We start from the raw sequence: 25,757 nt of genomic DNA, 5'->3' as shown, positions 1-25,757 counted from the left end.
GGTGTGGCTAAATAGGAAGCATTCTACCCTGTGTGACAGTGCTCATCTCGAATCAGGAAGCGGACCCGCAGGGCTGAGGAAGGAATGCAGAATAACCGACCAGAGCCCAGGGATAGAGTCCTGTAAGAGTATTCGTAGTCGGTAAGCAGGCAGAGGTCAGGGCAGGCGGCAGAGGTACAGAGTTCAGACGACTGGCAAAGGTCAGGGCAAACGGAAGGCAGCGATGTCGTGGTCACAGTCCGGGGGGTAAGCAACAAGGATTCAAAATAGGCGAAAGGGTAATGCGTGACAGCGAAGATCAAACGGAGCTGCAGCAAACAGAACTTTGCTCGACAACTCCCAACAGGGACTGCAGCCTTAGGCCACGCTTATAATGCTGGCGACAGCGACTCGACCACTGACGTCACCCGTCAACCACTGGCGAAAGTTGTAATTTGATTTTTATTAACGTCGCTGGCGACAAGGCCAGTGACGTCACTAAAAGGGGCAGGCCATGCAATTTGATTGGTTTAGCGACAGTCACATGTGGCAACTGTCTCTAAAAAAATCAAATTTACCCGGCTTCAAAATGTTTGGTCGCTCCGTCGCGCTTACTATAATCGCTTGCGACGGAGTCAATTGATTTGTTTCGGAGCGACGTCGCATCGCCGTCGCCGTTGCAAGGCACTAAAAGCGCAGCCTTATATAGCAGGCTGCCAGTACACAAAATGGCCAGATTGAGCAGAAAGGGCAGGCAGCCTGGAAAACCTGAACTGGCAGCAAAACCCGGCACAGATCGAGCAGCATCCTTACACTGTGGTGGCTGTGCCCGTAGTTTTATATCTCTGAATTAGTACAAGGTATCCTAGATATGGATTTCCCTCTATATCAACCTAATTTATACAGTCTAAGCTTTCCTAAACAATCCCCAATGCTACGGCCAACATGACAAATCATATAGTTAAATACTTATCTGTTCTTCTCTCATAAGTGAGGGTCACTCGGTTGAATTATTTTTCTAAAGCATTGTAAGCTTGCAAACCTCATCAAGGTGTGCCCCCTTACCACTTGCAGAAAAAGAGGGGACACTTTGACATGGTCTGCAGGCTTGCAATGCTTTGGCCAAAGAATTTAACAATGTGACCCTCACTTATGAGAGAAGAACAGAAAAGTATTTAACTATATAATTTGTCATGTTGGATGTAGCATTGGGGTTTTCTGTCTTTGTTTATACATTGTCACATACCCTTAGCACTCCTTTTTGACAGAAATATATATGGTGAGGTGGGTCTGGGTTTGAGCTTACATGGGCTGTGTGTGTTCTTTGTCGTCTAGTATAAAATAGGTACATTATACATGCTGACTTCCTCAGCAAGGTAAACCCTTATTGACCAGTCCTAATATACAATATTGTTAAATATTATAGTAACTTGCCTTGTGATCTGAGTTCTCTATATGCCTGTTTCCGTCATCTCTAACAGATTCTTAGCAAGAAGCCAGTAGAGACTGTGGCCAGTAGTCATGAAGCCACAATGCGGAATATCGCACCCTATCTGTCATTGACTTGAATGGCAGTTACCGCCAGATCCGGTGCAAACCCCTGCATCGTGGCTTCATGACTCCCGGAAATGGGGGCATTAAAATCTGTTGTTGTCATCATTGCACAATTGCCTGAAAATGGCATGAAAGTTAACTTGATAAAAATCATGCCCTTATGGTCCCATTTGCAGCAATACCATTTCCCATCCTCCCTGTCTCTCTGTCTCACCCTTTCTTTCTCTCTCCAGTAAAAGTCCTATTTCACCTACTTGAGGGAGGCCATATTTTTTGGCTGTGACTTTCCAGCCAATCGGCAAAAATGCACATCGTAATTAATAGCCTATGAATATGTAATTTTGCTATTTTTTCTCATTTGCATGCAGCATGAACTTGCATAGCTGGAACCAAATCATGTAAAAAATAATTCCCATTCCGTTTTACCTCAAGTGCACATATCACAGTTTAATGAACAGGCCTTTAATAGGACATACTCCAGTGACCAGGGAGGCGTGAGTTTCCCCCCCTCTCCCTTTAAGCTATTTACCTGTAATGAGCGAATGACGAGGACACAGTTTTGGAGGTATAAAGGCAGCGGCTTTGTTTATTTACAATGACAACTGGAGATAGCTACTGTCCCAGTCCGCACCGGAAGTGCTCTGTGCTAGATAATGCAACGGGTGGGGGGGGGGCACCCGGAAGTATGTCCCGTGACCTGCCCCCTCGCTTCAACCTGCTTTACCAGCCCCGAGCCTCTTCCGGCAGGACGAGTACCTACCCCCCCTCCCTAATTGCCGCCGCGACAAAGCAAATTGGCCCAACTATGACCCCTAAATCTGGATCTTTTCCGCCTTTGTTTTTCGCCCCCGATATATCTTAGGCTTCTGCAAAATAAAGAGATGTTAACACAGCTCCCCGTGATTCTGTTGATCTCTAAACTAAACAACGGGATGGGTGGGTGGTAATCTGTTGCGAGCCAGGAACAAGTGACCGATCCTTGTTCCTGGCAACAGGTTTAACCCCCACAGGCCCCTCCCCTGGCCTGCCCCCCGGCCGCTCCATCGGCCAACCCGGTTCGGGGAGGCCGCGCCCCCGGTCACAGGCTGTGCCGCCCAATTGGACTGGCCCGATTTTTATCCAGCAGCCAATATCCAGACTTTCAACGACTACTACTACCTAAAAAAGTTAAAGCAGCAATCCTCCCTGACAAATCTTTTTATTATATAGGCTATTACTCTTCTAGATATATTTAGATACCAATTATACAAATAAACTCTAAAATATTTTCAAAACTTAATGGCTTCAATCAATATCTTTCCAAAAACTTGTATTGAATATTGTATTGGATGCCAGATATGTATATCCATATCCACTGTATCTGTAAATTGTATTAATATTTGCAGTTGCTGAGCTTCTCACCTGTTTTTATTGCAACATAAAGAAAGTAAAGCTAACAAAAACAACTCAGATTAAAATTAAATAGGCTTAATGTCAGATTTACGTAGACATACTGTATTTAACAGATTTGCGGCATGATGCATCATCATTTTGCAGAAATATTAAGATCTCAAATTAATTGTACAAAGGTGAATATACAGTACCTAGTTTATTTTTAAATTGGGAAATTGAAATGTTGCTTATCTTGCTTAATGCAAAGGAAAGCTTTGAAAGTGATTGGGGATTATGCAGGTCACTTATCAAACTGGTTCAATATACTGCTCCAGATTTATTAAAGGAGAAAATGGCAATGGTCTCAATGGGAATGTATTTCCTTGGTAAATATGATGCAGTTTTGTTTTGCCCCAGTTTAGAATAGGGATTATTGGATAAATGATTCCTAACAAATCTGTTCAACACTTATTTTTTTCAGTGAGTGCCATAGTCCAGTGGCTCCCAGCTCCATTCCTCAAGAACCCCCAAGAGGCCAGGTTTTAACTTGAAGGAAATTCCTGCATCAGCACGGGGGGTTCAGTCAAAATGACTGAGCCACTAATTAAACCACCTGTGCTCAAGCAGGGAAATCCTTAAGACCTAACCTTTTTGAAGGGGGTTCTTGAGAACTGGAGTTGGTAACCACTGCTCTAGACCATAGTTAATTCCTGTACTTATGTTAGCTTTATTTTTTGTATCATTGTATATTCATTGGAAATTTTGTATTTTCCCTAGGGGCTGATGTTATCAATTTTGATGGTAATGATGGATTATCGTATCGATTCAAGAACAAGAAAATGAAAACTCTAAAAGATGTCATCTCACTCAAGTTCAAAAGCTCTGAAAGTGAAGGTGTCCTCTTTCATGGAGAAGGGCAGCAAGGGGACTACATCACCTTGGAACTGAAGAAAGCAAAACTTGTCCTGCAATTAAATCTAGGTAATTACAAGTATTTGAAAGAAAGGTAAGGTTTGAGCACTGCAAAAAGCTGGGCTGGAGGCAGGTAAAATATAATTATTTAATAGGCATAAAGCCAAACAACAAACATACAGGTAATAGTCCTCTGACGCGTTTCCTGCCTCGACGGCACTTTATCAAAGAGTTATTACAACATGACAGAAATACTCATGGATTTGTTTGTACTTTGAGAAACAAAAGTTGTATAGCCATTAACACTATTTATTTGAATGGCTGTTAATGTGACAAACTGCCTCTCTGTTTAGTTAAAACTATCCTTAAACAGTTGAGAATTTTCCTTTATTGAACATTTGTATTTTATTTTCCCTATTGAATAGTATGGCATGGAAGAAGGAGGGGAAAAAGCCAAAACATAGCAAGCAAGGGAATAAGGGGAGAGGTTTATGTAGGTCAAAGGGTAAAGTGTAGCCTAATCAGCACTACAAGTACAGAGACAAGACACTGCAGTTGCGATCACATGGCTTGGAGCTGAAAGGATAACATCCAACTGGAAGCCCACTTTTTCACCTGTATTTAATCATTCGTTTTAGTGGTTTTAGATAATAGCTGAAATAGATGGGAGTTAAATGAAAATATAGATTAATCCTAATCCCATTTAGACATTCACAGCACACATCTGAAGGTTGAGATAAATACACATTTTCAGTCATTGCATGCTCAATCTTTGCACATTTACACATAGCAAATTCAGAAATGTTTCTATATAAATTATTATTGTGGGTAGATGTTAACCTTTGAGTCCCGTTGGAAGCAACCTTACTGGAAAATAAGGACCCATTGATATGCTATCTTCAAGGAATTATGACTTGTTTTGTTTTTTTTCAGCCTCTTTAGTATATTGCTATTTTGGTCCTTCTGTCACTATATGGGCTAAAAAGGCAACCCAGTGGCTTGCAGATAAAGTAAGAGATTCATTCTGGTGCCACTGCAGTCCTAATAAATGGTACATTTATAGTTCTGTATATGGGCTAAAAACTATTTACACCTCAACAATTGAATTTGAGTCGGTCTTGTGTGATGCTCTTTCATAGCAGTGGTCGTTGCATACTGTATATTATAGAGGTTGTACACACTATGAAAGCTTCTTCATTAATCAGATTTTGTTCACAACAGATACCTACTGTTATTGTGGAGTGCTGCCTATTTTACAGGGACACTGAAAAAAATCACAAGCTCTAATAAAAGTGCTGAAAATAAGATGATAAATCTTAAACTAAAACAAGAACGTTTTGTCAAATTCATTATTTTTGTGTCTATGACTCTATTATATCTGTCTTTTTTTCTGCGTAAGAATCTCCATGCGGTAGCTGATTTTCCAAAAGCCACTGGATCCTACATTCCTACCGTAGTTACAGGTTTTTTGGTAGTTTTTTTTTTTTCTTGTACATGTTTCATTAGTACACCTTTCCAACAAATTTCCAACAAATTTATTAGTGTTTACTAATGGAATCATGTCTAAAAAAACACTGCTACAGAGATTCCATCATTTACCATAATTTAAACCGAGACATTTTGTTTAGAAATCATAGGTGAATCCAAAGAGTCAATGAGGTCACTCAGTGAGAGGGTATATAGAGAGGAGAGCAAGGGGCCTAGAATTGAGTTCGAGGAACACCTATAGAGTTCCATAGAGGTTGAGGAGGAATTGGTATAAGACACTGAAGGAACGGCGAGAGAGGTAGGAGGAAAAACAGGTGAGGGCTGTGTCTTAAAGATGCCAAGAGTGAAGAATGTGTAGGAGAAGAGGTCAACAGTATCGAACGCTGAAGAGATGTTAAGAAGAATTAGAGTGGAGTAGTTTCCTTGAGATTTGGCAATATGGCGATCATTAGTTACTTTGTTTGTGGTTTCTGATGAGTATACAGTGCGTAAGTCTGATTGGACAGGGTGAAATCAGTTATCGGAGTTTAGTAAAGAAGCATTACGTTCCATAAGTTTAGGAGCAAAAGGCAAGAGGGATACACGGTGATAGTTAGAATGGGTGGTAGGGTCTAAGGTGTTATTCTAAAGAATAGGTCTAACAAAGCTGGTTTGAAAAGATGAAAAAGTATACAGAACACAGAGATGAGTTACTGTATTGTACATAATGAGGGATTGCTATTTTAAAACTGATGTTGCTTTTGTAACAACATTGGAAGTAGTGGGTACTCTGCATCTGAAATTTGTCTATTATCAGCAATAGGGACCCCTCGGTTCCTGAGATACTTACAGTTTTAGCTGCACACTTCACATTTTTTTAAAGATGGTGTTGGCGATTATCCAGTAGTAAACCACAATGTCATCCATAGTGATTTCCATTTGGGAAGAAAAATCAAAGAGAGAGCGCACCGGAGGTTAAAGAAATGTATGACAATTTAATAAAAGTAAATAAAAATGACTTACAGTACATGTAAAATTGAATAAAGCAGTGTCACAGAGAAGTTCAGTGAAGTCTGGCATCGTCTGTAGATGTCTTACAGCCAGGGGAGCTGGAATTCTAGTCCCCCTGGAAAAGCGAAAGACTCTGCACGAAGTGAACCTGGCAAACTAAAAGTTCTTGTGAAAGAGTGGTCACAGAGCGATGTGATGCAGCAGTACTCCACAACTCGTTTTGCACAAATCTGTACTTCACCACCTGCTGATTCTTTAACCTCCGGTGCGTTCCCTCTTTGATTTTTCTTCTCTAAGACATCCCCCAGAGGACTGCATGCAGGCATATTGGAGTGACTGCCTAACTAAAGAGGAAGCTACAAGGAGAGTTACATCCTTATCAACATTTCCAGTTCATTATTGTGCAGAAGAATTACAATTTTTGATTTCCATTCGGCCCATGTTCTGGCAACCATTGTTTCCCCAGGATAGGGGTAGAAGACTGGCAGCTATAATTGTTAGTATCTGGGGAACAGGAGGGGGCCTAGAGCTAAAAATAGAGCGGTTCGACTCCATAGCATCCCCTGGATGCAATCACGTTGAAAAAGGAATATACTGTATAAAAAAAACGAGCTTCAACCCGGGTACATCAAACTTCTGTAAAACGTAGTTAATATCGAACCCAGTAAAAATGTAATTACGAGCGTTATTACCACAATTGTTAAGTAGGGATAAATCAACATTGCAGCAATAATTTACTAGCTGCAATATTCAGGCTAACTCACGATGCAGGAATTAACTTGCCCATTAATAAATACATTAATACCGCATCAAGATCATATTTTTATTATAGACTTCTGTAAGCCTATGCTAGAAATAACATTAACCCGTTTGATGCATGTGGTTACCAAGGTATATCACAGGCATCAAAGAGGTTAAGATAAGCATACAACCAGACTACCTAACACTTTTGCCCACCTTAGTGCGAGTAAAGCATTGCCATGCATTGCTTTACTAACCGCTATGGTAATTAAGGGGTTAACCCATCCTGCAACCTCCCCGGGAGGCCTAACCACCTTCCCCTAGAGGCCTACCAACCCTCCAAGGGTGGCCTAACCACCTTCCCCAGGGCAACTGCCCCCATCACCCACCCCCCAACTCCCGCCAGAGTAATGCCCAAGATTAGTATTAGCCAAATGTGTCTAATAGCGGTGTTGGGCATTAAGCATAAAAAATATGTACACATGTACCCAGTAATAAAAAAAAGGCCATTAACAATAACCATTAACTTAGTTACCTTAGCAGCTCACCGCTATGGTAATGAAGTGGTTAACACATCCTGCTACCCCCATGGGAGGCCTAACCACTCCCCCAGGGGCAATTACCCACACCCCGCTAGACCAGTGCCTAATATGCCTACTAGCAAAATGTGGCCAAAAGGGGGTTATGGGAATATAAACCCCAAAACATAATAACATAAAAAATACACTTTACACATAAAACCATTGATTATCACATTGAATAATCAATAATCAATGGGGAGCTCAGATTTCAACATTGGTAATAAATGGTAACCTTGAATTTAAAAAATACATTAACAAAATGTATGAAACATTAATAATAACCCTTTTTGGCTTTGCCAATGAAGGGGTTAACACATCCTGCTACAACCCTCCCCCCGGGAGGCCTAACCACCCTCCCTGGGGCAAAGGCATTATCCCACCCCCCCAACAGTGATGGGCAATAGTCCTATTAGGCAAATTTGCCTAATTATACCCTAGGTAAACACATTAACTTTTATTTATTTATGGTGTTCATTGATTTGCCATACTTAACCTTAAAGAGCTGATGGCTTTCACACTCCTTGTCCACATGGGGCACAAGAGGATGCATCCAATAAAGGCCGGGAAACCCACAAACAAATCCTTGCCTTATGGCACAATAAAATTAATCTTTGACACAATGAAAAGAGCAAACACCAAAAAAATGCAGGAAAATTCATTCAATCCAGGATGAAGGGTGGTTGTCAACTGAAGTAATGATCTTCAATTTGACCGACAAAGCAATGTTCCTCAGCTTGATAGAAGAGGAGTCTCTGGTGAGTTGAATCATTGTCTTCTTGTCAAATGAGATGTCCCAGGCCTTATGTAAGGTCGATTGGTGAATGTACTATGTGACCAGCCATCATGTTTGTTGAGAATTATCTCTAAACCAGCCTTCATAACATGACATTACTTAGTACATGAACCAATAGGATTGGTTGATGTACAGGGTTGCCACCTTCGACTGAAGGACAACCCGAAGATTTTTTTAAATATAGCAATTACATCCTCCCGGCATTTTACCCCTGCAACTGTCTTCAATATTGCTACGCAGTATCAAATGACACTTCATTACCATGACAACAGGACGCCACATAACGTCACAATGTCACGTCGCGTCAAGTTGTCATGACAACGTGGTGCAGCATTACGTTGTTACGACACAAAGCATTTAATTGTCATGGCAACAGGTGTCACATGATGCTATTACATCACAGGGCGTTCCTGTTGGCATGGCAATTTGGCACCATTTAGCGCCACACAGCCATATTGCCAGTAGTTGCAGGGGGAGATGCTGTGATACGTTGCCGCCGCCCATCCAGGTTTGCCACCACCCAGAGATTTACTAGGTAAACCTGTAGCCCGGGGATACATTGCCAAAACCTGAAGTCTCCGGGTGAAACCCGGAGTGTTGGTAACCCTGTTGATGTAACATGTGAGGAATGTTCTCTTTTGGGTTCTATGAAATCACCCTTAAGGGAGAGAATCACATTCCTTTTTTGGAATGGAATTCTCTCTATTTAAGGTGATGTCATGTAAACTAAAAATGGGCATTCATCACAATCCTATTGGTTGAATATTATCAAAGTCCTATATGTGATGTCATCAAAGCTGATTGAGAGGTCATTCACAAGCAACCTTGATGACTGATCAAATGGTACATCCACCAATTGGTGGATGTACCACGTAAGGGGCAGATGTGACATCACAGGCATTATATAAGGCCTTAATGCCTGGGACGTCTCATTGGACTGGAAGACCTACAGTCAACTTTGAGGAGAAGAAAAGAAGTAGAAAGATTAAAAGAAGGAAGAAGATCTACTCACTGTAGACTGCTCTTCTATCAAGTTGAGGATCATTGCTTTGTGGATCAAATTGAGGATCATTGCTTCGGTTGACCATCACCCTTCATTACCGGATTGGATAATTTTCCTTGGATTTTTGGTTGTGGGGGGTTGGGTGTCGGTGCCATGGAGTTGTTTGTGTGGTTTTTATATGGTTGAGCATCGGCCATTTTTGGAAAAGGAGGATTAAAGCCTTCATCTCAGTAATGCTAAGTAAGACTTCTTCATTTAGGGTGTCAATTGATTGCAATGTGCTGATCAAGGTTCCCTTTCAGGGCATACTGTAGGTGAGCACAGTTCAAAACAATTTATTTCATTGCTTAGTATTTACAGTATTATGTTATTATTTATAGTAATGTTTTTTTTTAATTTTTAAATTGTATGATTTTCAATGGGCAAATGTCATAGTAAGCACATTTGCCTAAAAGGGCTATTGTCCATTAGTGTTGAGGTAGAGAGGTGGGTGCTGGGGTAGTTGATCCTGGGAGGATGGCTAGTCCTCTGGGGGTTTGGGGTGGGGGGGCGTCAGCGTGATTGGTTAACCCCTTTATGATCATGGCGACTATCTGCTAAGGTAATGAAGGGGTGTCATGTAAGACCCCCTGCTAGCACGTGACCTGCATACGGGACAAGGGTTAATACCGACGCTCGCAAGGGTACCCCCTCTTCACCCACTCAGGGGTCCCTCAAATGGGTTGTATCTCTCCTCAAACCGTCCCAATATACCACCGCCACGAACAGCACACGAGTGAGCACGTGACTTTAGATATGCAACCAGGGTTAATACACAAAGGCTTCTCTAGCAACCCCCCTTTCTCCTCTGCAAGGAACCAGCGAGTTAGTATTAACCCCTACTCAATTGCACATCATAACCATCCACTGCCACCACCTGAGGTTATGCAGATATGATAAAAGATCTTAGACTAAAATATCCGCCAGGGCCTCAGGTCCCTGTTTCTTATAGGAAAAACTATGCACTCTAACACACAATCAGTTGTAGTAACATGTGCCTGAATTTAGCAAGTTATTCTCTCCAGCGTGCACAAAGTTCATTCAGAGCCCAAAGCATTACTTATTAAATGGTTTAATATATATAAAAATACAGTGCTTGAATTACAGAAAAGGTATTACAAAATAAACATACAATTACAATATAAGGCAGAGCAGCTTCTTAAAATAAAAGGGGTAAAACAGAAAATCCTATACAGTACATTACCACATGCTATGGATTTTTCCCAGAGAGGCACTGGTTCAGAAGATGAGGTCTGCTATGCTTTCCCAGCATGCCCCTGGACAGATATGACTTGTAACAATCTCCCCCAGACTTAGATACAATACTTTAAGGCACCCTCATCATCCCACCCCTTTCTACAGAATACTTTGAAGCTGCTCTTCTTCGATTAAAACAATTGACACCGTGAGTGGGCTATCCAGGATGGACCCCCGACCCAAGTAAGTGCCTTTGAAATTCAGAGCAGACAGAAAACAGTCCTGACCAGTTTCAAACCCAGCATTTGGTATTTTGTTAAAACAAGTGTAGCTCATTAACCCCTCAAGCACCAAAGGGAATTAAACGACCTAGTAGCTCATGATATTATCATGACAAGGGGATTATGTAAGTATTTTATTTTTGGTAATGTATCTTTTTTATTAATGATTACCAATTATTACCAACGTGGAAATCTGGTCTCCCCATTGAGGGGGCCTAGTTATCCACATTGATAATCAATGGTTTTATGTGCCAAATGTATTTTTTATGTTGTTCATTTTATTTTTATTTTTTAAAGCTGGTATTTTTTTTTTAATGTCCAAAATGACTATTAGCCCCACGTGTTTTTAAAGTCTAAAGAAACTTAAAGGAAGTACTCTGTGTGCATGGACAGGGGATGAGTTTAGCTGCCTGTTTCAACTCATTAGCCAAAGTGAGCCTGAGACAGAACAGTGCTGAAACAGTGAAGTACAGTATACTGTAAGTAAATGCAAATTCGAAAGGAGAAATGTTTTTGCACCTATAAGGGCAGACAGACACAACATAGGCAGGCTCATGACTTTTCACATACACTTCAACCCCACTAATGAAACAAGAGTTTTTTGTTAACACAATAAATTACTTTCTGAACATCTTTTATGATATCAGTAACATCTGCTTTAACACATTTAATTAGCAGAAAATGTTGCAAGATGGTGGAAGAGGTGTTACTGGGAATAATCTCAGTTTATCAAGTGTACACTTTTTTTTTAAATGAGAGAAACACGACAAGGGAACCTTGAAAGTGCAAATCAAGCTTAGGCTATTTAGGGTGTCCCAAGTGTCTTTCCTGTGACTTAGGAGAAGCCACATTGTGTAAGGTGATATAGAAAATAGGAGTTTTAAAAGTTATCACATTAATTCAATGAGCACACAGAAGTTAGGAGGAACAGACTCAAAAGTAAATATATAACTTCGGAGTCATTGCATAATAAAGTTTAATTGCTGGCTATATTAGCACTTGATATTCATATACAGTATCAGTATAATGTTCTGCATTATGCTCCTAAATAATATCTTGTGTATCTGTGCAGGTGACCATTAAGGTTACTTGTGTGTTTTTCAGATATTCTATATGGTGAGATATGGATGGTATAAGAGATAGTTAAGGATCAAATAGAACACATTTTAGAGCCAATGGGTACATTGCTTTCAGGCACCAAGTCAATAGCAAGACTGATTGTCTAGGAAACTAACCCCATAATATAGGTCCCTAGCAAAATTCAGACATTTTCATGTGTCTAGTTGCTGTTTCGATGTATGCATTACTATACTGTAGTTCTCCTTATCTATGTAATTTTATTTATTTATTTATCAAATGCTTTACCAGGAAGTAATACATTGAGATTTACCTCTCGTTTTCAAGTATGTTCTGGGCATAGAGTTATGATGAGAAATACATGGTTACAAATACAGCTCAACCCCGTTATAATGCGATCCGTTACAACGCGAATCCGCTTATAACGCGATGCCAGCATGGCTCCCAATTTTCGTATTTATGAATACTTTACAACACGATTATTGGTATCTTGAATACTTTATTGTACAATGCATACAATTGTACATTATTTCTAACGCGATCCACTTATAGAGTGTTGTGATTCTTTGGACCCCAAACACAGCGTTATAAGGGGGTTGAGCTGTACATACAGTAGTTACATTAAGTGAACAGGGTACAGTATGTAAATACATAGTAGTGACCTTATTTTCCATCTTCTCATCTACAGTACATATTTTATAGTCAATCCTTTTGAAGGATCTTGGATGAGATGTAATCTATTAATTAGTCTCCCTCAAACATTACTGATACCAATTGGATAGCTTTTAAATAACAGCTTCAGTGAATACAGTAGTACAGTAATTGCAATAACAATCAATATCTGTAGATTCCTATTATTAGAGTTTAGTGAATAGAAGTCACTTCTCACAGCAGTCTATAGGGAGTTTAGAATGTCCAAAAGGCACCTTTTATCCAAGGAGAATGTAAATGAGGCTATAGATCCCTTATTGGTGTGATCTAGTAAGGGTTGTACACTAAGGTTTCCACACAGATGCAATCAGTAAAACTCAATCCTTTCACACCAGAGAAAAAATTATTGAAACGTAATATTCGTATGAAATCCTATTTGAAGTAGCAACGTTTACCATTGGACAGTTCTTAAAACTTCAATGAATGCCAATTTGTTATAATATTGATTTCTTATAATTTTCATGTTTTAAATACAAATACTATAACTTTTCCCCAGATTATTATACAGTGCACTGAATGTTACTACTATTCCAAAAAGCACCACATCACTGATAAAATGGGGCTGTAAGCACATTTTCATGGGGCACTAAACGCATTATATAATTCATGGAATTGAATTCTATTAGACCAGTCATGGAAGTTTGAAAGATGTTGTCTGAATGGAAATTGTAATTAATACATATGAATATATTCATGCTGTTAGTAAAGATGGGCAACATTTTGTGTGTAAAACCAGAACCTTACATTCCAAAACCCTTTAGATTTTTAAAACCAAAATGAAAGCCCAAAAATGATTTGGACCCAAAACCAGAACACCAAGCCAAGTGCCTATGGTCCCGTCAGATGTTTTTAAAGCATTTTCTTCTTCCACCTTACAATGCTGTTTTTAATTTTGAAATCCCACTCTTCATTCAGGAGATATAATAAAATGGTGTTTCTACCCAAGTTTGACTTTTTGCAAATTCGTCGGAGTTCAAAAATGTAGCCTCTCCCTCTATGTATATTTTAAAGGTGATCATACAAAAATGTGACTAAGCGAAAGCACAAAAAATGCTGAATAGCTAAAGGTGCGACTGAGCTATCATGGGTTGGCAAAGAATTAGACAAGTTAGTAAAGAAGCAAATATGCAAATCTATTCATAAATGAGCATTTCGTCCCAATATGAAGTATTTTCCTGCCATTCAATAAGCTCTGAAGAGTGATCACTACCCTGTCTCAGATATTTCTTTCCAATTTTATTTGCATCCCTTAATGCAAATTGATCTGTGAAACTGCCAGGACCAGTGGTTTTCTAACTTTGTAGACCCGCAGAACCAATGGAAAGTGTATTATGTGTTTGCAGAATCTAGGCACCATATTCGATGTGCATAAATATACTATTGCAGTAGTAAGGCTTATATATTTTTTTAAATACACTAACCCTTTAAAAATTAATATATTTGGCTAAACTAGGATTGACTAGGCTCCTATTTCAGAGTTTTTCACCTATCTCCAAAGTTATAAAACTTTGTAGGACCTTCTCATAAGCTCCGCCCCCAGAAGAAGCCATATTAAATGACCATGTGAGAAAACACTATAAACCAGAAAAAAATTTGTATTTTGTGGAGGCATTAGAAGAGGGAAACCTCCAGTCCATGCCCTGGTGAAGATAACTATATCAAAGCTATCCAGGATCTTAGAATCCATCGTTGTTGTTATGTTAAATTACACCACAGCAGGACTTACAGTATATTAGTAACTAATGCAGCACACAAAGAAAACAAGCATAAAACATTTGCTTCTTGCACCGGCACATATGTGACCTTTCAATATTTTGAAAAATACTGCTAAGGAAGCCCCATCCTATAACCTAGCTGTTACGTTAAGTGGCACCATAGCAGGACTTACAGTATATTTGTAACTAATGCAGCACACAAGTGGTTAACGCACACAAAGAAAACAAGCATAAAACATTTGCTTCTTGCACCGGCACAAAGCTCCATAACTGCATCACATCTGAGGAAGGATCAGGTCAACCCGAAACATTATGGACTGTATGATAAACTACTCATACTGTACCTTAATGGATCTCTGGATCTTAATCAATAGTTTAATCCCTTGTGACAAATGGCTCCCTCAGGTTGTTCTGACGTATGTCTGGGCTCGCTATAACATGGTCATTCAGGATAACCAGTTAGAGGACACATAACACAATATTGGTTTCAGACTTTTTCTGGGTATTTTCTAACACATTGCAGACTTATCCTACCTCTTCTAACACAATTTTAATCTTGTCTCTCTGAATGTATTACTTCCTGGTAAAACATGTAATCAATAAACCTCAGTCTCCTGGGCGCTGCTAATATGTGCTCGTGCAATATCCACTTGTGCAAAACCATCAAATAAAGCCCCTCTGAAAGTGGACTGTGAGATCACTGGAGTGAATCCTAGACTCCTGGTAGTGAGCAGTGAGTTGTAAGGTAGAAAAATCTGCAATTGGTAGAGTGTGTGAGAAAGATAGGAAGGAATATATAATATCTACAAAGGAGTAGATCAGTGGTTTGCACCTTTTTTCTCTTGGGGCACCCCTAATCCCAGGGTTTAGTTACTGAGTCATCCCTACAACAGGACAGTCAGTGATAGAAGATACAGGCAAGAGACAGAGAGGGCAGAGGGTCACAGGAGGCTGAAGGGGCAGAGAGTCACTGGATACAGAGGGGGCAGAGAGCCACAGGAGGAAGAGGAGGTATAGACAGCTAGACACAGGAGACAGAACAGGACAGGACCCACACACCTCTTTTTGGAGCATGCTGCTTTCTCCTCTGCTTAGCCACATCTCACAAGCTCCTGACACCACTTCCTAATTACTTAGCAACAACCAACCAGGGTGGAGGAAACTTCCCAGCCCCCTAGCAACTGCCCTAATTTCTCCCTGCTCTTGGATATCAGGGAAATCCCACCACACCCTTTTGACCTTCTCAGGTCGGGAAACACTGGAGAAGATATTTGTAATGCAGACTTTGGGTGGTTAAAATCCTCTATTAGTTTCGATTTAAAAATTATAGCGAGCATCACACTTGCTTCCTGTGTTTAGTAGGCTATGGGATTTTAGAGATATTATATATTTCTTTACTTTCTTGGCTGAGACTTAGTTAGTTTTCATTTATTGCTACTGTAAATGTGTAAACTTAATCATATCTTTTGATGTTGGGAGGTTCTGAGTGTTTTACTTAGGCATGCTATTTGCTAATAGTGTGCTGAATATTTTATGCAGTTATCTCTGAAGATATTACTGTGGAGAATTGTAAGATTAAAGCAATATATGTTACTTTTTGCCTCATTTAGAGGTATCTATGTTGCAATCTATTGATCTGGACCTTCTAGGTAGTACAGTATGTTTTGATTTGCCTTAAGATGTTTATTGTGGTAGGCTAAATATAACATTTTATATAGAGGGGATGCTACAGAAAAGCAGTATACATAAAGCCCTCATTAAGTCCTTGTGGAGATAGTCTTCCCAGTGTGTAGATCCACTTGGCTTCTATTTTGAGAAGGGCATTGTCTATGTCATCCCCTCTGATACAGTACCAAGTGACATCTGTTTTAATCCTTGAAACTGTAAGCAGTTGGACCTCCCTTGTGTTGGTTATTCACATGATTTTTTTATAGTCCCAACATGCTTCAGAACACGACTCTAGAGTTGCCATCTTGTTTTGCGTTCATATTGTATTTCAGACCTCATTCACAAGTTATGAAATAAATAACACATTTTATATGGAAAGATTTACCATTGTTTCAATGATGAAATTGTTTGTTGGGTTCATACAGTATGGTGGCAAGTTATTCAGCTTCCACATTTATATGAACCAGTTGTTTTTGATGTAAGCCATGTTTTTTCTTTTTTGGGAAAAAAATAGCTGTGAAATAGCCGATCTGCCAGATCTGTTCCCCTGATGTGTTAAGGACCTTCTCTAGTTCTTTATCCTCCATGAGGACCTCCCAGTGTGTTTCCAGCACTGTTTTTATATTTCTCCATTGGTTGTTGAAGGTACTGTACCAATAACCCTTATAGGGTTCCTGTTAGTGTTTACTTGTTCTCCATATATACAGTAGTATTCAATTGGGGTAACCTGTTTGTTCTAGTATACTGAATTGTTGTGAAAATTAAGATCTAAAGAGTTCAAGTCCTAGGTACAGTCTAATGGGTGTATGGTGCAAGCTTCAAAACACCACAATAGTGTTGTACCCTTGATTTAAAATGAGAATACAGATGGATAAAAAATGTCATAAAAAATGTTATGCCAGAGACCCAATGGATACATAAACGTAATACTCTTGTGTCATTGGGTCTGAACATTGATATTGACTTGGCCGCTTTTATTAATAAATAAAACCCCCCATCTTGTTTAGCCCTCTAATGAAATTTTATATCCCACTCCTTTCTAATCATTTTTAATCCTTTTTAATCCTTTTATCACTTGTATTAGCCATTTTGGATTCTAAATATATGTATATGTTTATTGTGCATCATGTGTAGATTCCACACCTTTGTAATGTATCTGGAAATTTCATACATACATACATACTGTACATAATACATACATACATACATACATACATACATACATACATACATACATATACATAAATACATACTGTGATGTCTGTGTCATGTCGCAGTATCTTAGGTCCCATATTAAGGCAGGAAACTCTGTACTCCTTTACACAGAGTTTATTTACAGGGGTTAAATAATACAATAACAGGCCCACCGTCCCTTTAAAGCAAAACAAATAATAAAATACACATCTACTCCTTCATAGGAGACTAACATGCAGCTCCAGCCCTCTCTAATGGGTCAATAATATTCATTGCAATACTGGGATTAAAAATGTTTTAGCCCAATACTATTTATGTAATTCAACTTATGAGCATCTAAAAAATGAAGTTTACCATTAAACAGCTGAAGATGCAATAATCATAATGATACTGTTTGCCATTTAGACATTCTGTAATGACAATGGTGTCTATGTATCAAGAAAGTAGTCATTTTCTGTCTGAAATGCGACATATTTAATATTAGTTTTACTATTGTACAATTTGTAAGTATTCTGTGCTAAAAAAATGACTTATATAACTTTTAAAGCTATAGACCAAGCAATATCCTACATGTGTTTTTTTTTTAAATAAATCAGTTCTGTACTATGAGAAAATACTTGTACAGTAGCATTTAAAAAAAAACAACAACTCTGAATGACATTTTTAATGTATTATAATATAACAAGCATTTTCTGTTTCTATAGCAACCATTTACAAAGTTACATCCCCTTCCTTTTCTGAAACAGGCTCTGACACACCCCTTTTTGAGTCCTGCCCTCTCTCTATCAGCACACCAATTGTATCGAGTGACTGCCTGGTCACATGATCTTCCCCACAGAACTTTGCATCTTTGGTCCTCTTCTGCTGCACTGACAGCCATTTAATGAACCACTGAGCAGAATCTTTGCCGATCGATAACAGGAGAATGGATTGATCAGCAACTTAGCTTATTACTTATCATTGTGTGGATTGTATTGATGCACATATTAAAGGGGGGGAAATAAAATAAAAAAAACGGCAGCTTGGGCTGCTGCTTTAAGGTGATGGAAAAAACAAAAGCAGAAAACCATCAAGACCTGTAGCACTAGGCGCACAATCCTTCATATATAATAGACCTGCGCCAATATGCAAAGGTAACTGCACCCAAATGCCTCCCACTTCCACCATAAATGCCTCATCTTATTGCAGACACATATTGATATCACCGAAAGTGGCGCAAGTTTGCTACATGTTTGAAAGAAGGTTCCCTTTGGTTCCTCAGGACAAGATGTCCAAAATGTGAAATTGAATAAAAAAACAAACAGGAAATGGGTATATTGTTTCATGCAATTACACCAATAGGAATAGATATGGATACATGAATATGAGGACACTTTCACTGTGATGTGTGATCCGATGGATCTTGAGAGGTTCATTCTCCACTCTCAGGTGTGTTAATCAATCAGAGAGAGTGTTCTCCATATATCTGAGAGCACCAAATTAATCCCTCAAGATCCATTGGATCTGGAGAATCTGTGAGTTTTCTGGGAAGCAGGAATCAACAGCACCTGTCATCCCAATGGACAATCACTGGATACTTATTTAAGGGACATTGGGGACTATTCACTAAGCTCAATGGCTTTGCGTTCTGATGTTCCAAAAAAGCAGGTTCGTTAAAAAGTGAGGCTGGGGACGCGATTCACTAAGATCTTGAGCCCATTTTTTAACGTACCTGCTCAAAATAGCTCAAAACACCCACAGCGTAGGTGTTGCTTTTTCCCCCCCTGCTAGCATTCTGAACCTTTATGTACGCTAGCTGATAGAAAAAAAAGCCGCATGTAACATTTGCATGGAGATTCTGTATCTCCATGCAAGGCGATCGTACACTAAATAAATACATTTTAATAATAATGTACATGAGCAGGGGGTCCCTGGACCTGAACCACATTGATTTCAGGTCCGAGGACCCCTACTTAAGGAGATACAGACCCCGTTATGAGGTGCCGGTATCCCTTGCACTTTAAAGCTCCCGCGTCACGTGACCGGGACATTTAAATTCTGAAGGGGATACCGGCACCCCATAAAAGGGCCTGTAACTCCTGAAGTAGGGGGTCCCCAAGGCTGAAACCAATGCGGTTCTGCTCAGGAGACCCCCTGCACATCTACACTAGTATTAAAACACACATAACAATAAACAATAATTCCTTACCGTAGCGGCTATCCGCTATGGTAATGAAGCTGCATTAATGTAAATTTTAATAATAGTGTGCAAGAGCAGGTGGTCTACTGAGCTGAACCGCATTGATTTCTGCCTCAGAGACCCCCTGCTTCCCGAGTTACAGGCCCCGGTATGGGGCATCGGGTGCCAGTGTCGCCGCCATCTTTAGAGTGTCCAAGACGCGACGTGGGCTCTATTAAGATGGCGCCGACACTGGCACCGATGCCCCAAACCTGGGCCTATAACTCTGGAAGCAGGGGGTCTCTGAGGCAGAAATCAATGCGGTTCAGCTCAGGGGACCCCCTGCTCCCGCACACTATTATTAAAATTTACATTAATGCAGCTTCATTACCTTAGCGGCTATCCGCTAAGGCAATGAAGGGGTTAAGGCACATTAGCATGTTTATTGGGGACAATTGCCCCGAATAAACATAGCAAAATACAACACACATCCCCCCGCCCCCTAACACATACAGTACTGTAATGGTCCAAAAAACTATTATCCACATAAGGATAATAATGCATTTGCCCATTTTAAATACATATAAATTACAATAAATACAGTAAAAACCTATTACACTTACCTTTTACAGGCACCCACGATGAAGGCCGTCTTCATCCTCATCTTCATCCTGCCCATGTCCCTCCGATGCTGCAAAACATACACAAGAATAAAAACATCCAATGTAATGTCCCCTAACCCTTTAATCACCATAGCGGTTATTAACTGCTACAGTAATTAAGGAGTTAACCCACCCTCACCCACCACTCGGGAGGCCTACATACCCTCCCCCACTAACCCCCCACCCCATGAGGCCTAACCACCCTCACCCACTACCCAGCCGGGAGGCCTAACCACTTACACTTGGGGCCAATACCCCCTTACCCCACCCCAATTACCCACAATAAAAACAATACACAGCCCCACAATATACATCTTTATATTTATTAAATACATAACCCACCCCTGCCCCCCATAAATACATGATTTATTATTTTACATACAGGGTTCTTACCCCAGGCCCACGGGAGTCCCCGGTGGGCCTGACGGGTCACCTCAAATACCTACAGGTGCCAAGCATCATGTTTCACACAGGGTCTGGAGGCCTGTTGGGGGGTTCCGCCAGGCGCCATGGTCCACCAGGTGGTCTCCGCGGGTCACCGTGGGCCACAATGGGGTCTCCACAGTAGGCCCGCAGATGTCTGGGGGGCCCGGGTCAGACCCACAGGTGTCTGATGGGCCTCGGGTGGTTCCCATGGGCGTCTGGGGACCCACGGGTGCTCCCTACAGGTCCGCAGTGCCCCCACAGGTGTGGGGCCACTGGTTCTTCCCCACAGGTGTCCCCCGTGGACCCGGCAGCCTGGTACCCATGAGAAGCCCAAGGATATCGCAGGTGGTCTCCAGAGGTCCCCCGCAAACCAAAAGGAACCAACCCTGTATGTAAAAAAAATAAACCGGACCTATACATTAAATACATCAATCCCCCCCCCCCAACACATACAGTACAATAATGTGCAAAATAACTATTATCCAGATATGGATAATAGATTATTTGCCCATTATGAAACACATAAAACATGCATAAATCAAAACATGAATTATTCATCTTAAAATCACCACATTATATGTTAAAATAAATCCAGCAGCAATTGTAAATATAAACCAACAAACCAGCAGCTACACAAATGTATATGAAATGTCACACAATTGCATTGAGTGTGTACATGATGCAATTAATCTGTGCATCATGTAACACTATGCAAAATATATGTAACAATAAAATACACTCCGAACAATGTCCCCTAACCACCAATGCCATCATGAAAATCAAATAGAAACTAAGCAACATCAATACAATTACCATCAATCAATTAATCAATTTCCTAAACCAATTACAATACAATACAAATCAATTATACAATTCCCTATTCAATTCCTAAAGCCAAACCATTGCCAAAAGAATTTTAATTGAAAGTAACCACCATCATTCTAATCTAACTACCAGAAATAAGCCATTAAAAATAACCTGTAACTAAATACAAATTACATTATTCACACCAATGTCAAAATAAAGCTGATAAATACATTACCCAGTCCAGCTTTTTTTGCGTCTACCTCGAGCTGATGTGTTCTGATCAACGCAACTTTCGAGTACGCTAAGGTTGCGTTGCTTAGTGCATCCCGCTTAAGGCCAGAATTTAACGCAAACAGGGTAATGAACGAGCAAAGTTGGACTTAGAAAAATTTCCTGAAAAAAGTCAATTTTAGAGCGCAAAGTGCCTGTTTGCGTTGCTTAGTGCATCAGGTTCAGCGCAACATCACATTCTAAGAGCACTTTGCGCTCTAAAAGTGACTTAACGGAGCTTAGTGCATGACCCCCATAGTCTTCATCGTACTGTATGGTCAGTGTACTGTATATGACATAATATTGTATATTGTTATAATTGGTTTTTCACAATTTCTTTAATAATTATTAGGTGAGTGCTGTTCTTGTTTGCTATCTTGCTGCATAAGTTTGATACATAAATGCAGCCTGTCCCAGGTATATTTCAGCGCACCTTGTGACAAAATAATGAGTTTGCGCCCGAATTACATAGCGTACTGTAGAGCTCAACTTAAATATATGTTCATATAAGTTGTGAATATATATTATAGTTTTTACAAATTAGCAACACTGGCAAGATCAGCATTCTGCAACTGGGGCAGTCAAGGCAATTACTTGGGATAAAATATCATTCGAACGGACAGTTGTTCTATCAAAAAATAACATTCATTAAATCATTTTGAACTGAGATTAAGAAATGTACAGTATATCCATCTCTTATAACAAAATAATATGGTACCATTTGTTGAATATTGACAAGGTTTTCTTATCTTGTTTTGCCAGCAGTGTTATAGCAGCAAACAAATGTTCTTAATTTTCATGTCTTTGATTTTTTTAAATATATATTATATCAGAACTAGGGTCGTGGTGCATGACCAAATCCTTACACTGTATACTGTTATTTTTTTTTGCAAACACCTAACTAAGCATTTAAGGTACTACTGTATATAATTTTAACAAATAACTTGCCAGCCTTAAATGTGGTGCCAATCAGTGCCACCGACAGATTTCCTGGGACCCTGACCATGGACTAGAGCTTCCCAGCTGCTGCCTATTCTCACCACGCCGGGCCTGCCTCTCTGCTTCTGTTGAGAACCAGTGGAAGAGTCACACCTGGCATGGGAAGAGGCAGGCAGAAGCTTGTGAGAGCTGGAGCTGGATAGCACCAACCAGGGATCCGGCAGCTAGGCCCAGCATCTGGTTGCCACGGCCGGACCGCAGTTATCCACACCTGAAATCTCCTCTTCCCACACCGGTGGGCACCAGAAGCTGGGTGCACTTGCAGGTCAGACCCAGCTTCTGACGGGCACTGTTGGTAGAGAAAGGACAGCGAGGGAAAAGGAGGCAGCAGCAGCTGGGAGAGCCAGGGCCTGGCAGCGACAACCAGAGGCCAGGCAGCTGGATGCAGGATTTGGGCCCGAAGTGCCAGTCGGCCAGGCCCCCCACAGGCACCAGGCCGGGACAATTATCCTGGCTCTCCCCCACCTGTCAGTGGCCCTGATGCCAATAAAAAAAGCAACTGCACCAAGTCTGGTGCAGCATGGCCAGGCATGACCAGATGACTGTCCCCTTGCTCCAACAGCTCACATGGAAAGCTAAGGGTTACATTTTATTTTAAGGACTGTCCTCAGACAAGGACAGGGTAATCACACAGCGCTCTTACCCCGTAGCTTTACACTGAAGCAATGCTTCTGCGCTCCAGTTTTTCTGCGATGCCAGGAAAAGGGGAGAGCCTGAATAACTATTTATAAAACGAGTACAATTATTGGTAATAACACATTTAAGGGAATGCACCTTTATGAAAGAATTAAGTAAGCTGAGTTCAGAAAGTATATCACATTTCTAAAGAGGAGCTGGGCAGGAATATACCGTACAGTACAACCCAGCCTACCATTATTTGCATAGAAATTTCAGCCATTGGCCACACTTACTGTAGTCTGGTTTATTAGTGATTACTTGTTTTTTGAGCTGGTCACAAGGTTTTGGTATCTCTTTATTGACACTGGATCTGGTTTCACCCTAATAAGAGTATAATTTTTGTATAAATCCCTAAGTTAGTGGTTTGGGGTTAAGGTACAGTAAGTTCATAGATATTATTACTTAGTTACATCATGATCTTCTGAAGATGTTTGCGAACATTAGAAGATTTGGTCTAATACAACAGCTTACAGTGGTGTTCTACCAAAAGATGCAACTTTGTGCTGTGAGGCTGTAAATGAGCTGTAGACATCAGTAACCAGTGGTGCACTGCATTGGGACATACACAATGCACCAGCGGAGAAGCACCCATGGTTTTGAATCAGCCACACTTGAGAAGAGGACAGGGCTATCATGCCATATTACAGTACCTGTGGGAGAGCCCCACGGGTTGCAATACATTTGTCTACATATGTATATTTAGTTTCATAGTTCAGTCTAAATGGATATTTCGTTAGCATGGCTAAAATGTTGTAGAATTGCTGGGGTATATTTCTACAACATTTGGAACCAGAATGTACTAAAGTTGATCAATCTGGGCCACTCGGCAGCAGCGGTGGTTCTTGATAAAAACTGATTTGACCAAAAAGTCAGGCAAAGGTATTCAGGTTGGTGTTTGGTGGATGGGGGCTAGGCCAGTTTGAGGGGTTAAATGTCCTTGCTGTCGCAGAGTTGGTTTGCAAGACTGAAGCCCAATTACGTGGTTTGTAATGGTTGGTATACTGTGGCTTACACCCTTCATGGATTGTTCATTTTGGTGAGTGTTCTCCCTTATCAATACTACATCTGTTGGTTCAGAGCAGTGTCAGCAATGAGGATCACGAGCTGCGGCAATACTTTCATCTCAAGATCACTGACAGGTAGCTTGGAAAGGTCATCTAGTTATTGATATGATTTATTAACGCTGTGGCTTTGTTTTCCAACAGAAGAATTGTGTGTATTTAATTCAAAGCGAGATTAGGGGATCTCTATGGCCCGTACAGGTCATGCTTTCAAAGTGGCTGTGATGGTAGGGGGTAGCCGGCCTTCCTAATAAAGGTGAAGCCCGGCTGGCTGCCCCTAAAAACTGTGTGTAAATAGCTGAGAGTGTCAGCTCTTGGGTCTAGCAATGCACCTTGTTATGTTTCCCTGTACCTCTGTTCCCATTATACTGTCTCCTGAAGGGTTATAAGCTATGGATGCCAAGTGTGGTTAGGGTCCCCCATAGGAAACAGCTGCAGGACTGGGACTTTGGAAGCATGAGGTTAAGGTTATATATTGGGGCAACTAGAGTTAAAATCTATATAAAATGTTGCTGACCAGAGATATCGGTGGTACTGATAGCTTACCCGCAAATAGTGTATGATTTGCGGGTACGCGTCTGTACATAAAGACGTGGTGGGTTATGGAAGCCCAATGTAAAGTATAGGGAAAACCTGACCTGTTTGGTTTTTTACATGTTCCCATTATCCGGTAAACATGGGATTTCGTGAAAGAAAGTTTTAGGTGGGATATTTGGGTCAAAATGAGTTTGTCTTGTTTGCAGGAGTTTGGGGGAAAAGTCACCAGTAGTCCTGTAATTCGCCCCGATGTGAAGGCACGATTTGCGGGTACGTGACGTGAATTACACAGGGGCTACACTGTGTCCACCAGAATCCTGGTTTTCGAGCCCAAGGTTCCCCAACCCATTTCCCACACACATATAAGGTTTCCCAAGAAGTACAGGTTTATTAAACCAGTGTTTTAATGTTTAATACTGTATGTATTAATGTCTATACAGTCAGCCCGGGCAGCTACATAGGCGCTGGGATGTCTGCATAGACATCGGAGTTCAAAGGAGAGAAGGGATATCCAGAGTTAAGAAGACTGTTTGATGAGCGGGGAAGGGCAAAGTACCAGGTCTGGAGAACAAAGGGCACCCCGGTGGGGCACCTTCGGACTGCCAGACCTGGTGAAGAGTGCCCAGCGGGTGGCAATGCGTTGGCTGGGGGAAGATGCTGCTGGTAGGCGCATATCCCATTGGCCAATTCATATTTCCTGCTCGCCTGGCTTTTCGAGCCTAAGCACACCCCCTCCTTTGATTGGGTAAAGTCAGGTGAGCCTCCGACTCATGGTTGGCTGGTGGGAAAATTCCCACGCTCTGATTGGTCGCCGCTCCAACTTCCATGCTGGAGATAGCTCAGCGGAAGGGATGTAAGGAGATGG

The 25,757-nt window shown here is 40.8% G+C and overlaps 1 protein-coding gene across 2 annotated transcripts in view; it reads left to right on the top strand.

Annotated features, from left to right (window-relative positions):
• Window positions 1-25,757, top strand: part of CNTNAP2 (contactin associated protein 2) — a 1,988,831-nt gene that overhangs the window by 984,808 nt on the left and 978,266 nt on the right. For both annotated transcript variants that reach the window (XM_075586746.1, XM_075586748.1), the window contains one exon: window positions 3,682-3,885. In XM_075586746.1, coding sequence (XP_075442861.1) covers window positions 3,682-3,885 — 204 coding nt within the window. The remainder of the gene's footprint in view (window positions 1-3,681; window positions 3,886-25,757) is intronic.

Source organism: Ascaphus truei, chromosome 2 (assembly GCF_040206685.1).
Source record: "Ascaphus truei isolate aAscTru1 chromosome 2, aAscTru1.hap1, whole genome shotgun sequence".
Classification (NCBI taxonomy): domain Eukaryota; kingdom Metazoa; phylum Chordata; class Amphibia; order Anura; family Ascaphidae; genus Ascaphus; species Ascaphus truei.
The sequence above is the reverse complement of the archived record's forward strand: the minus strand, read 5'-3'. Positions and strand labels throughout refer to the sequence as shown.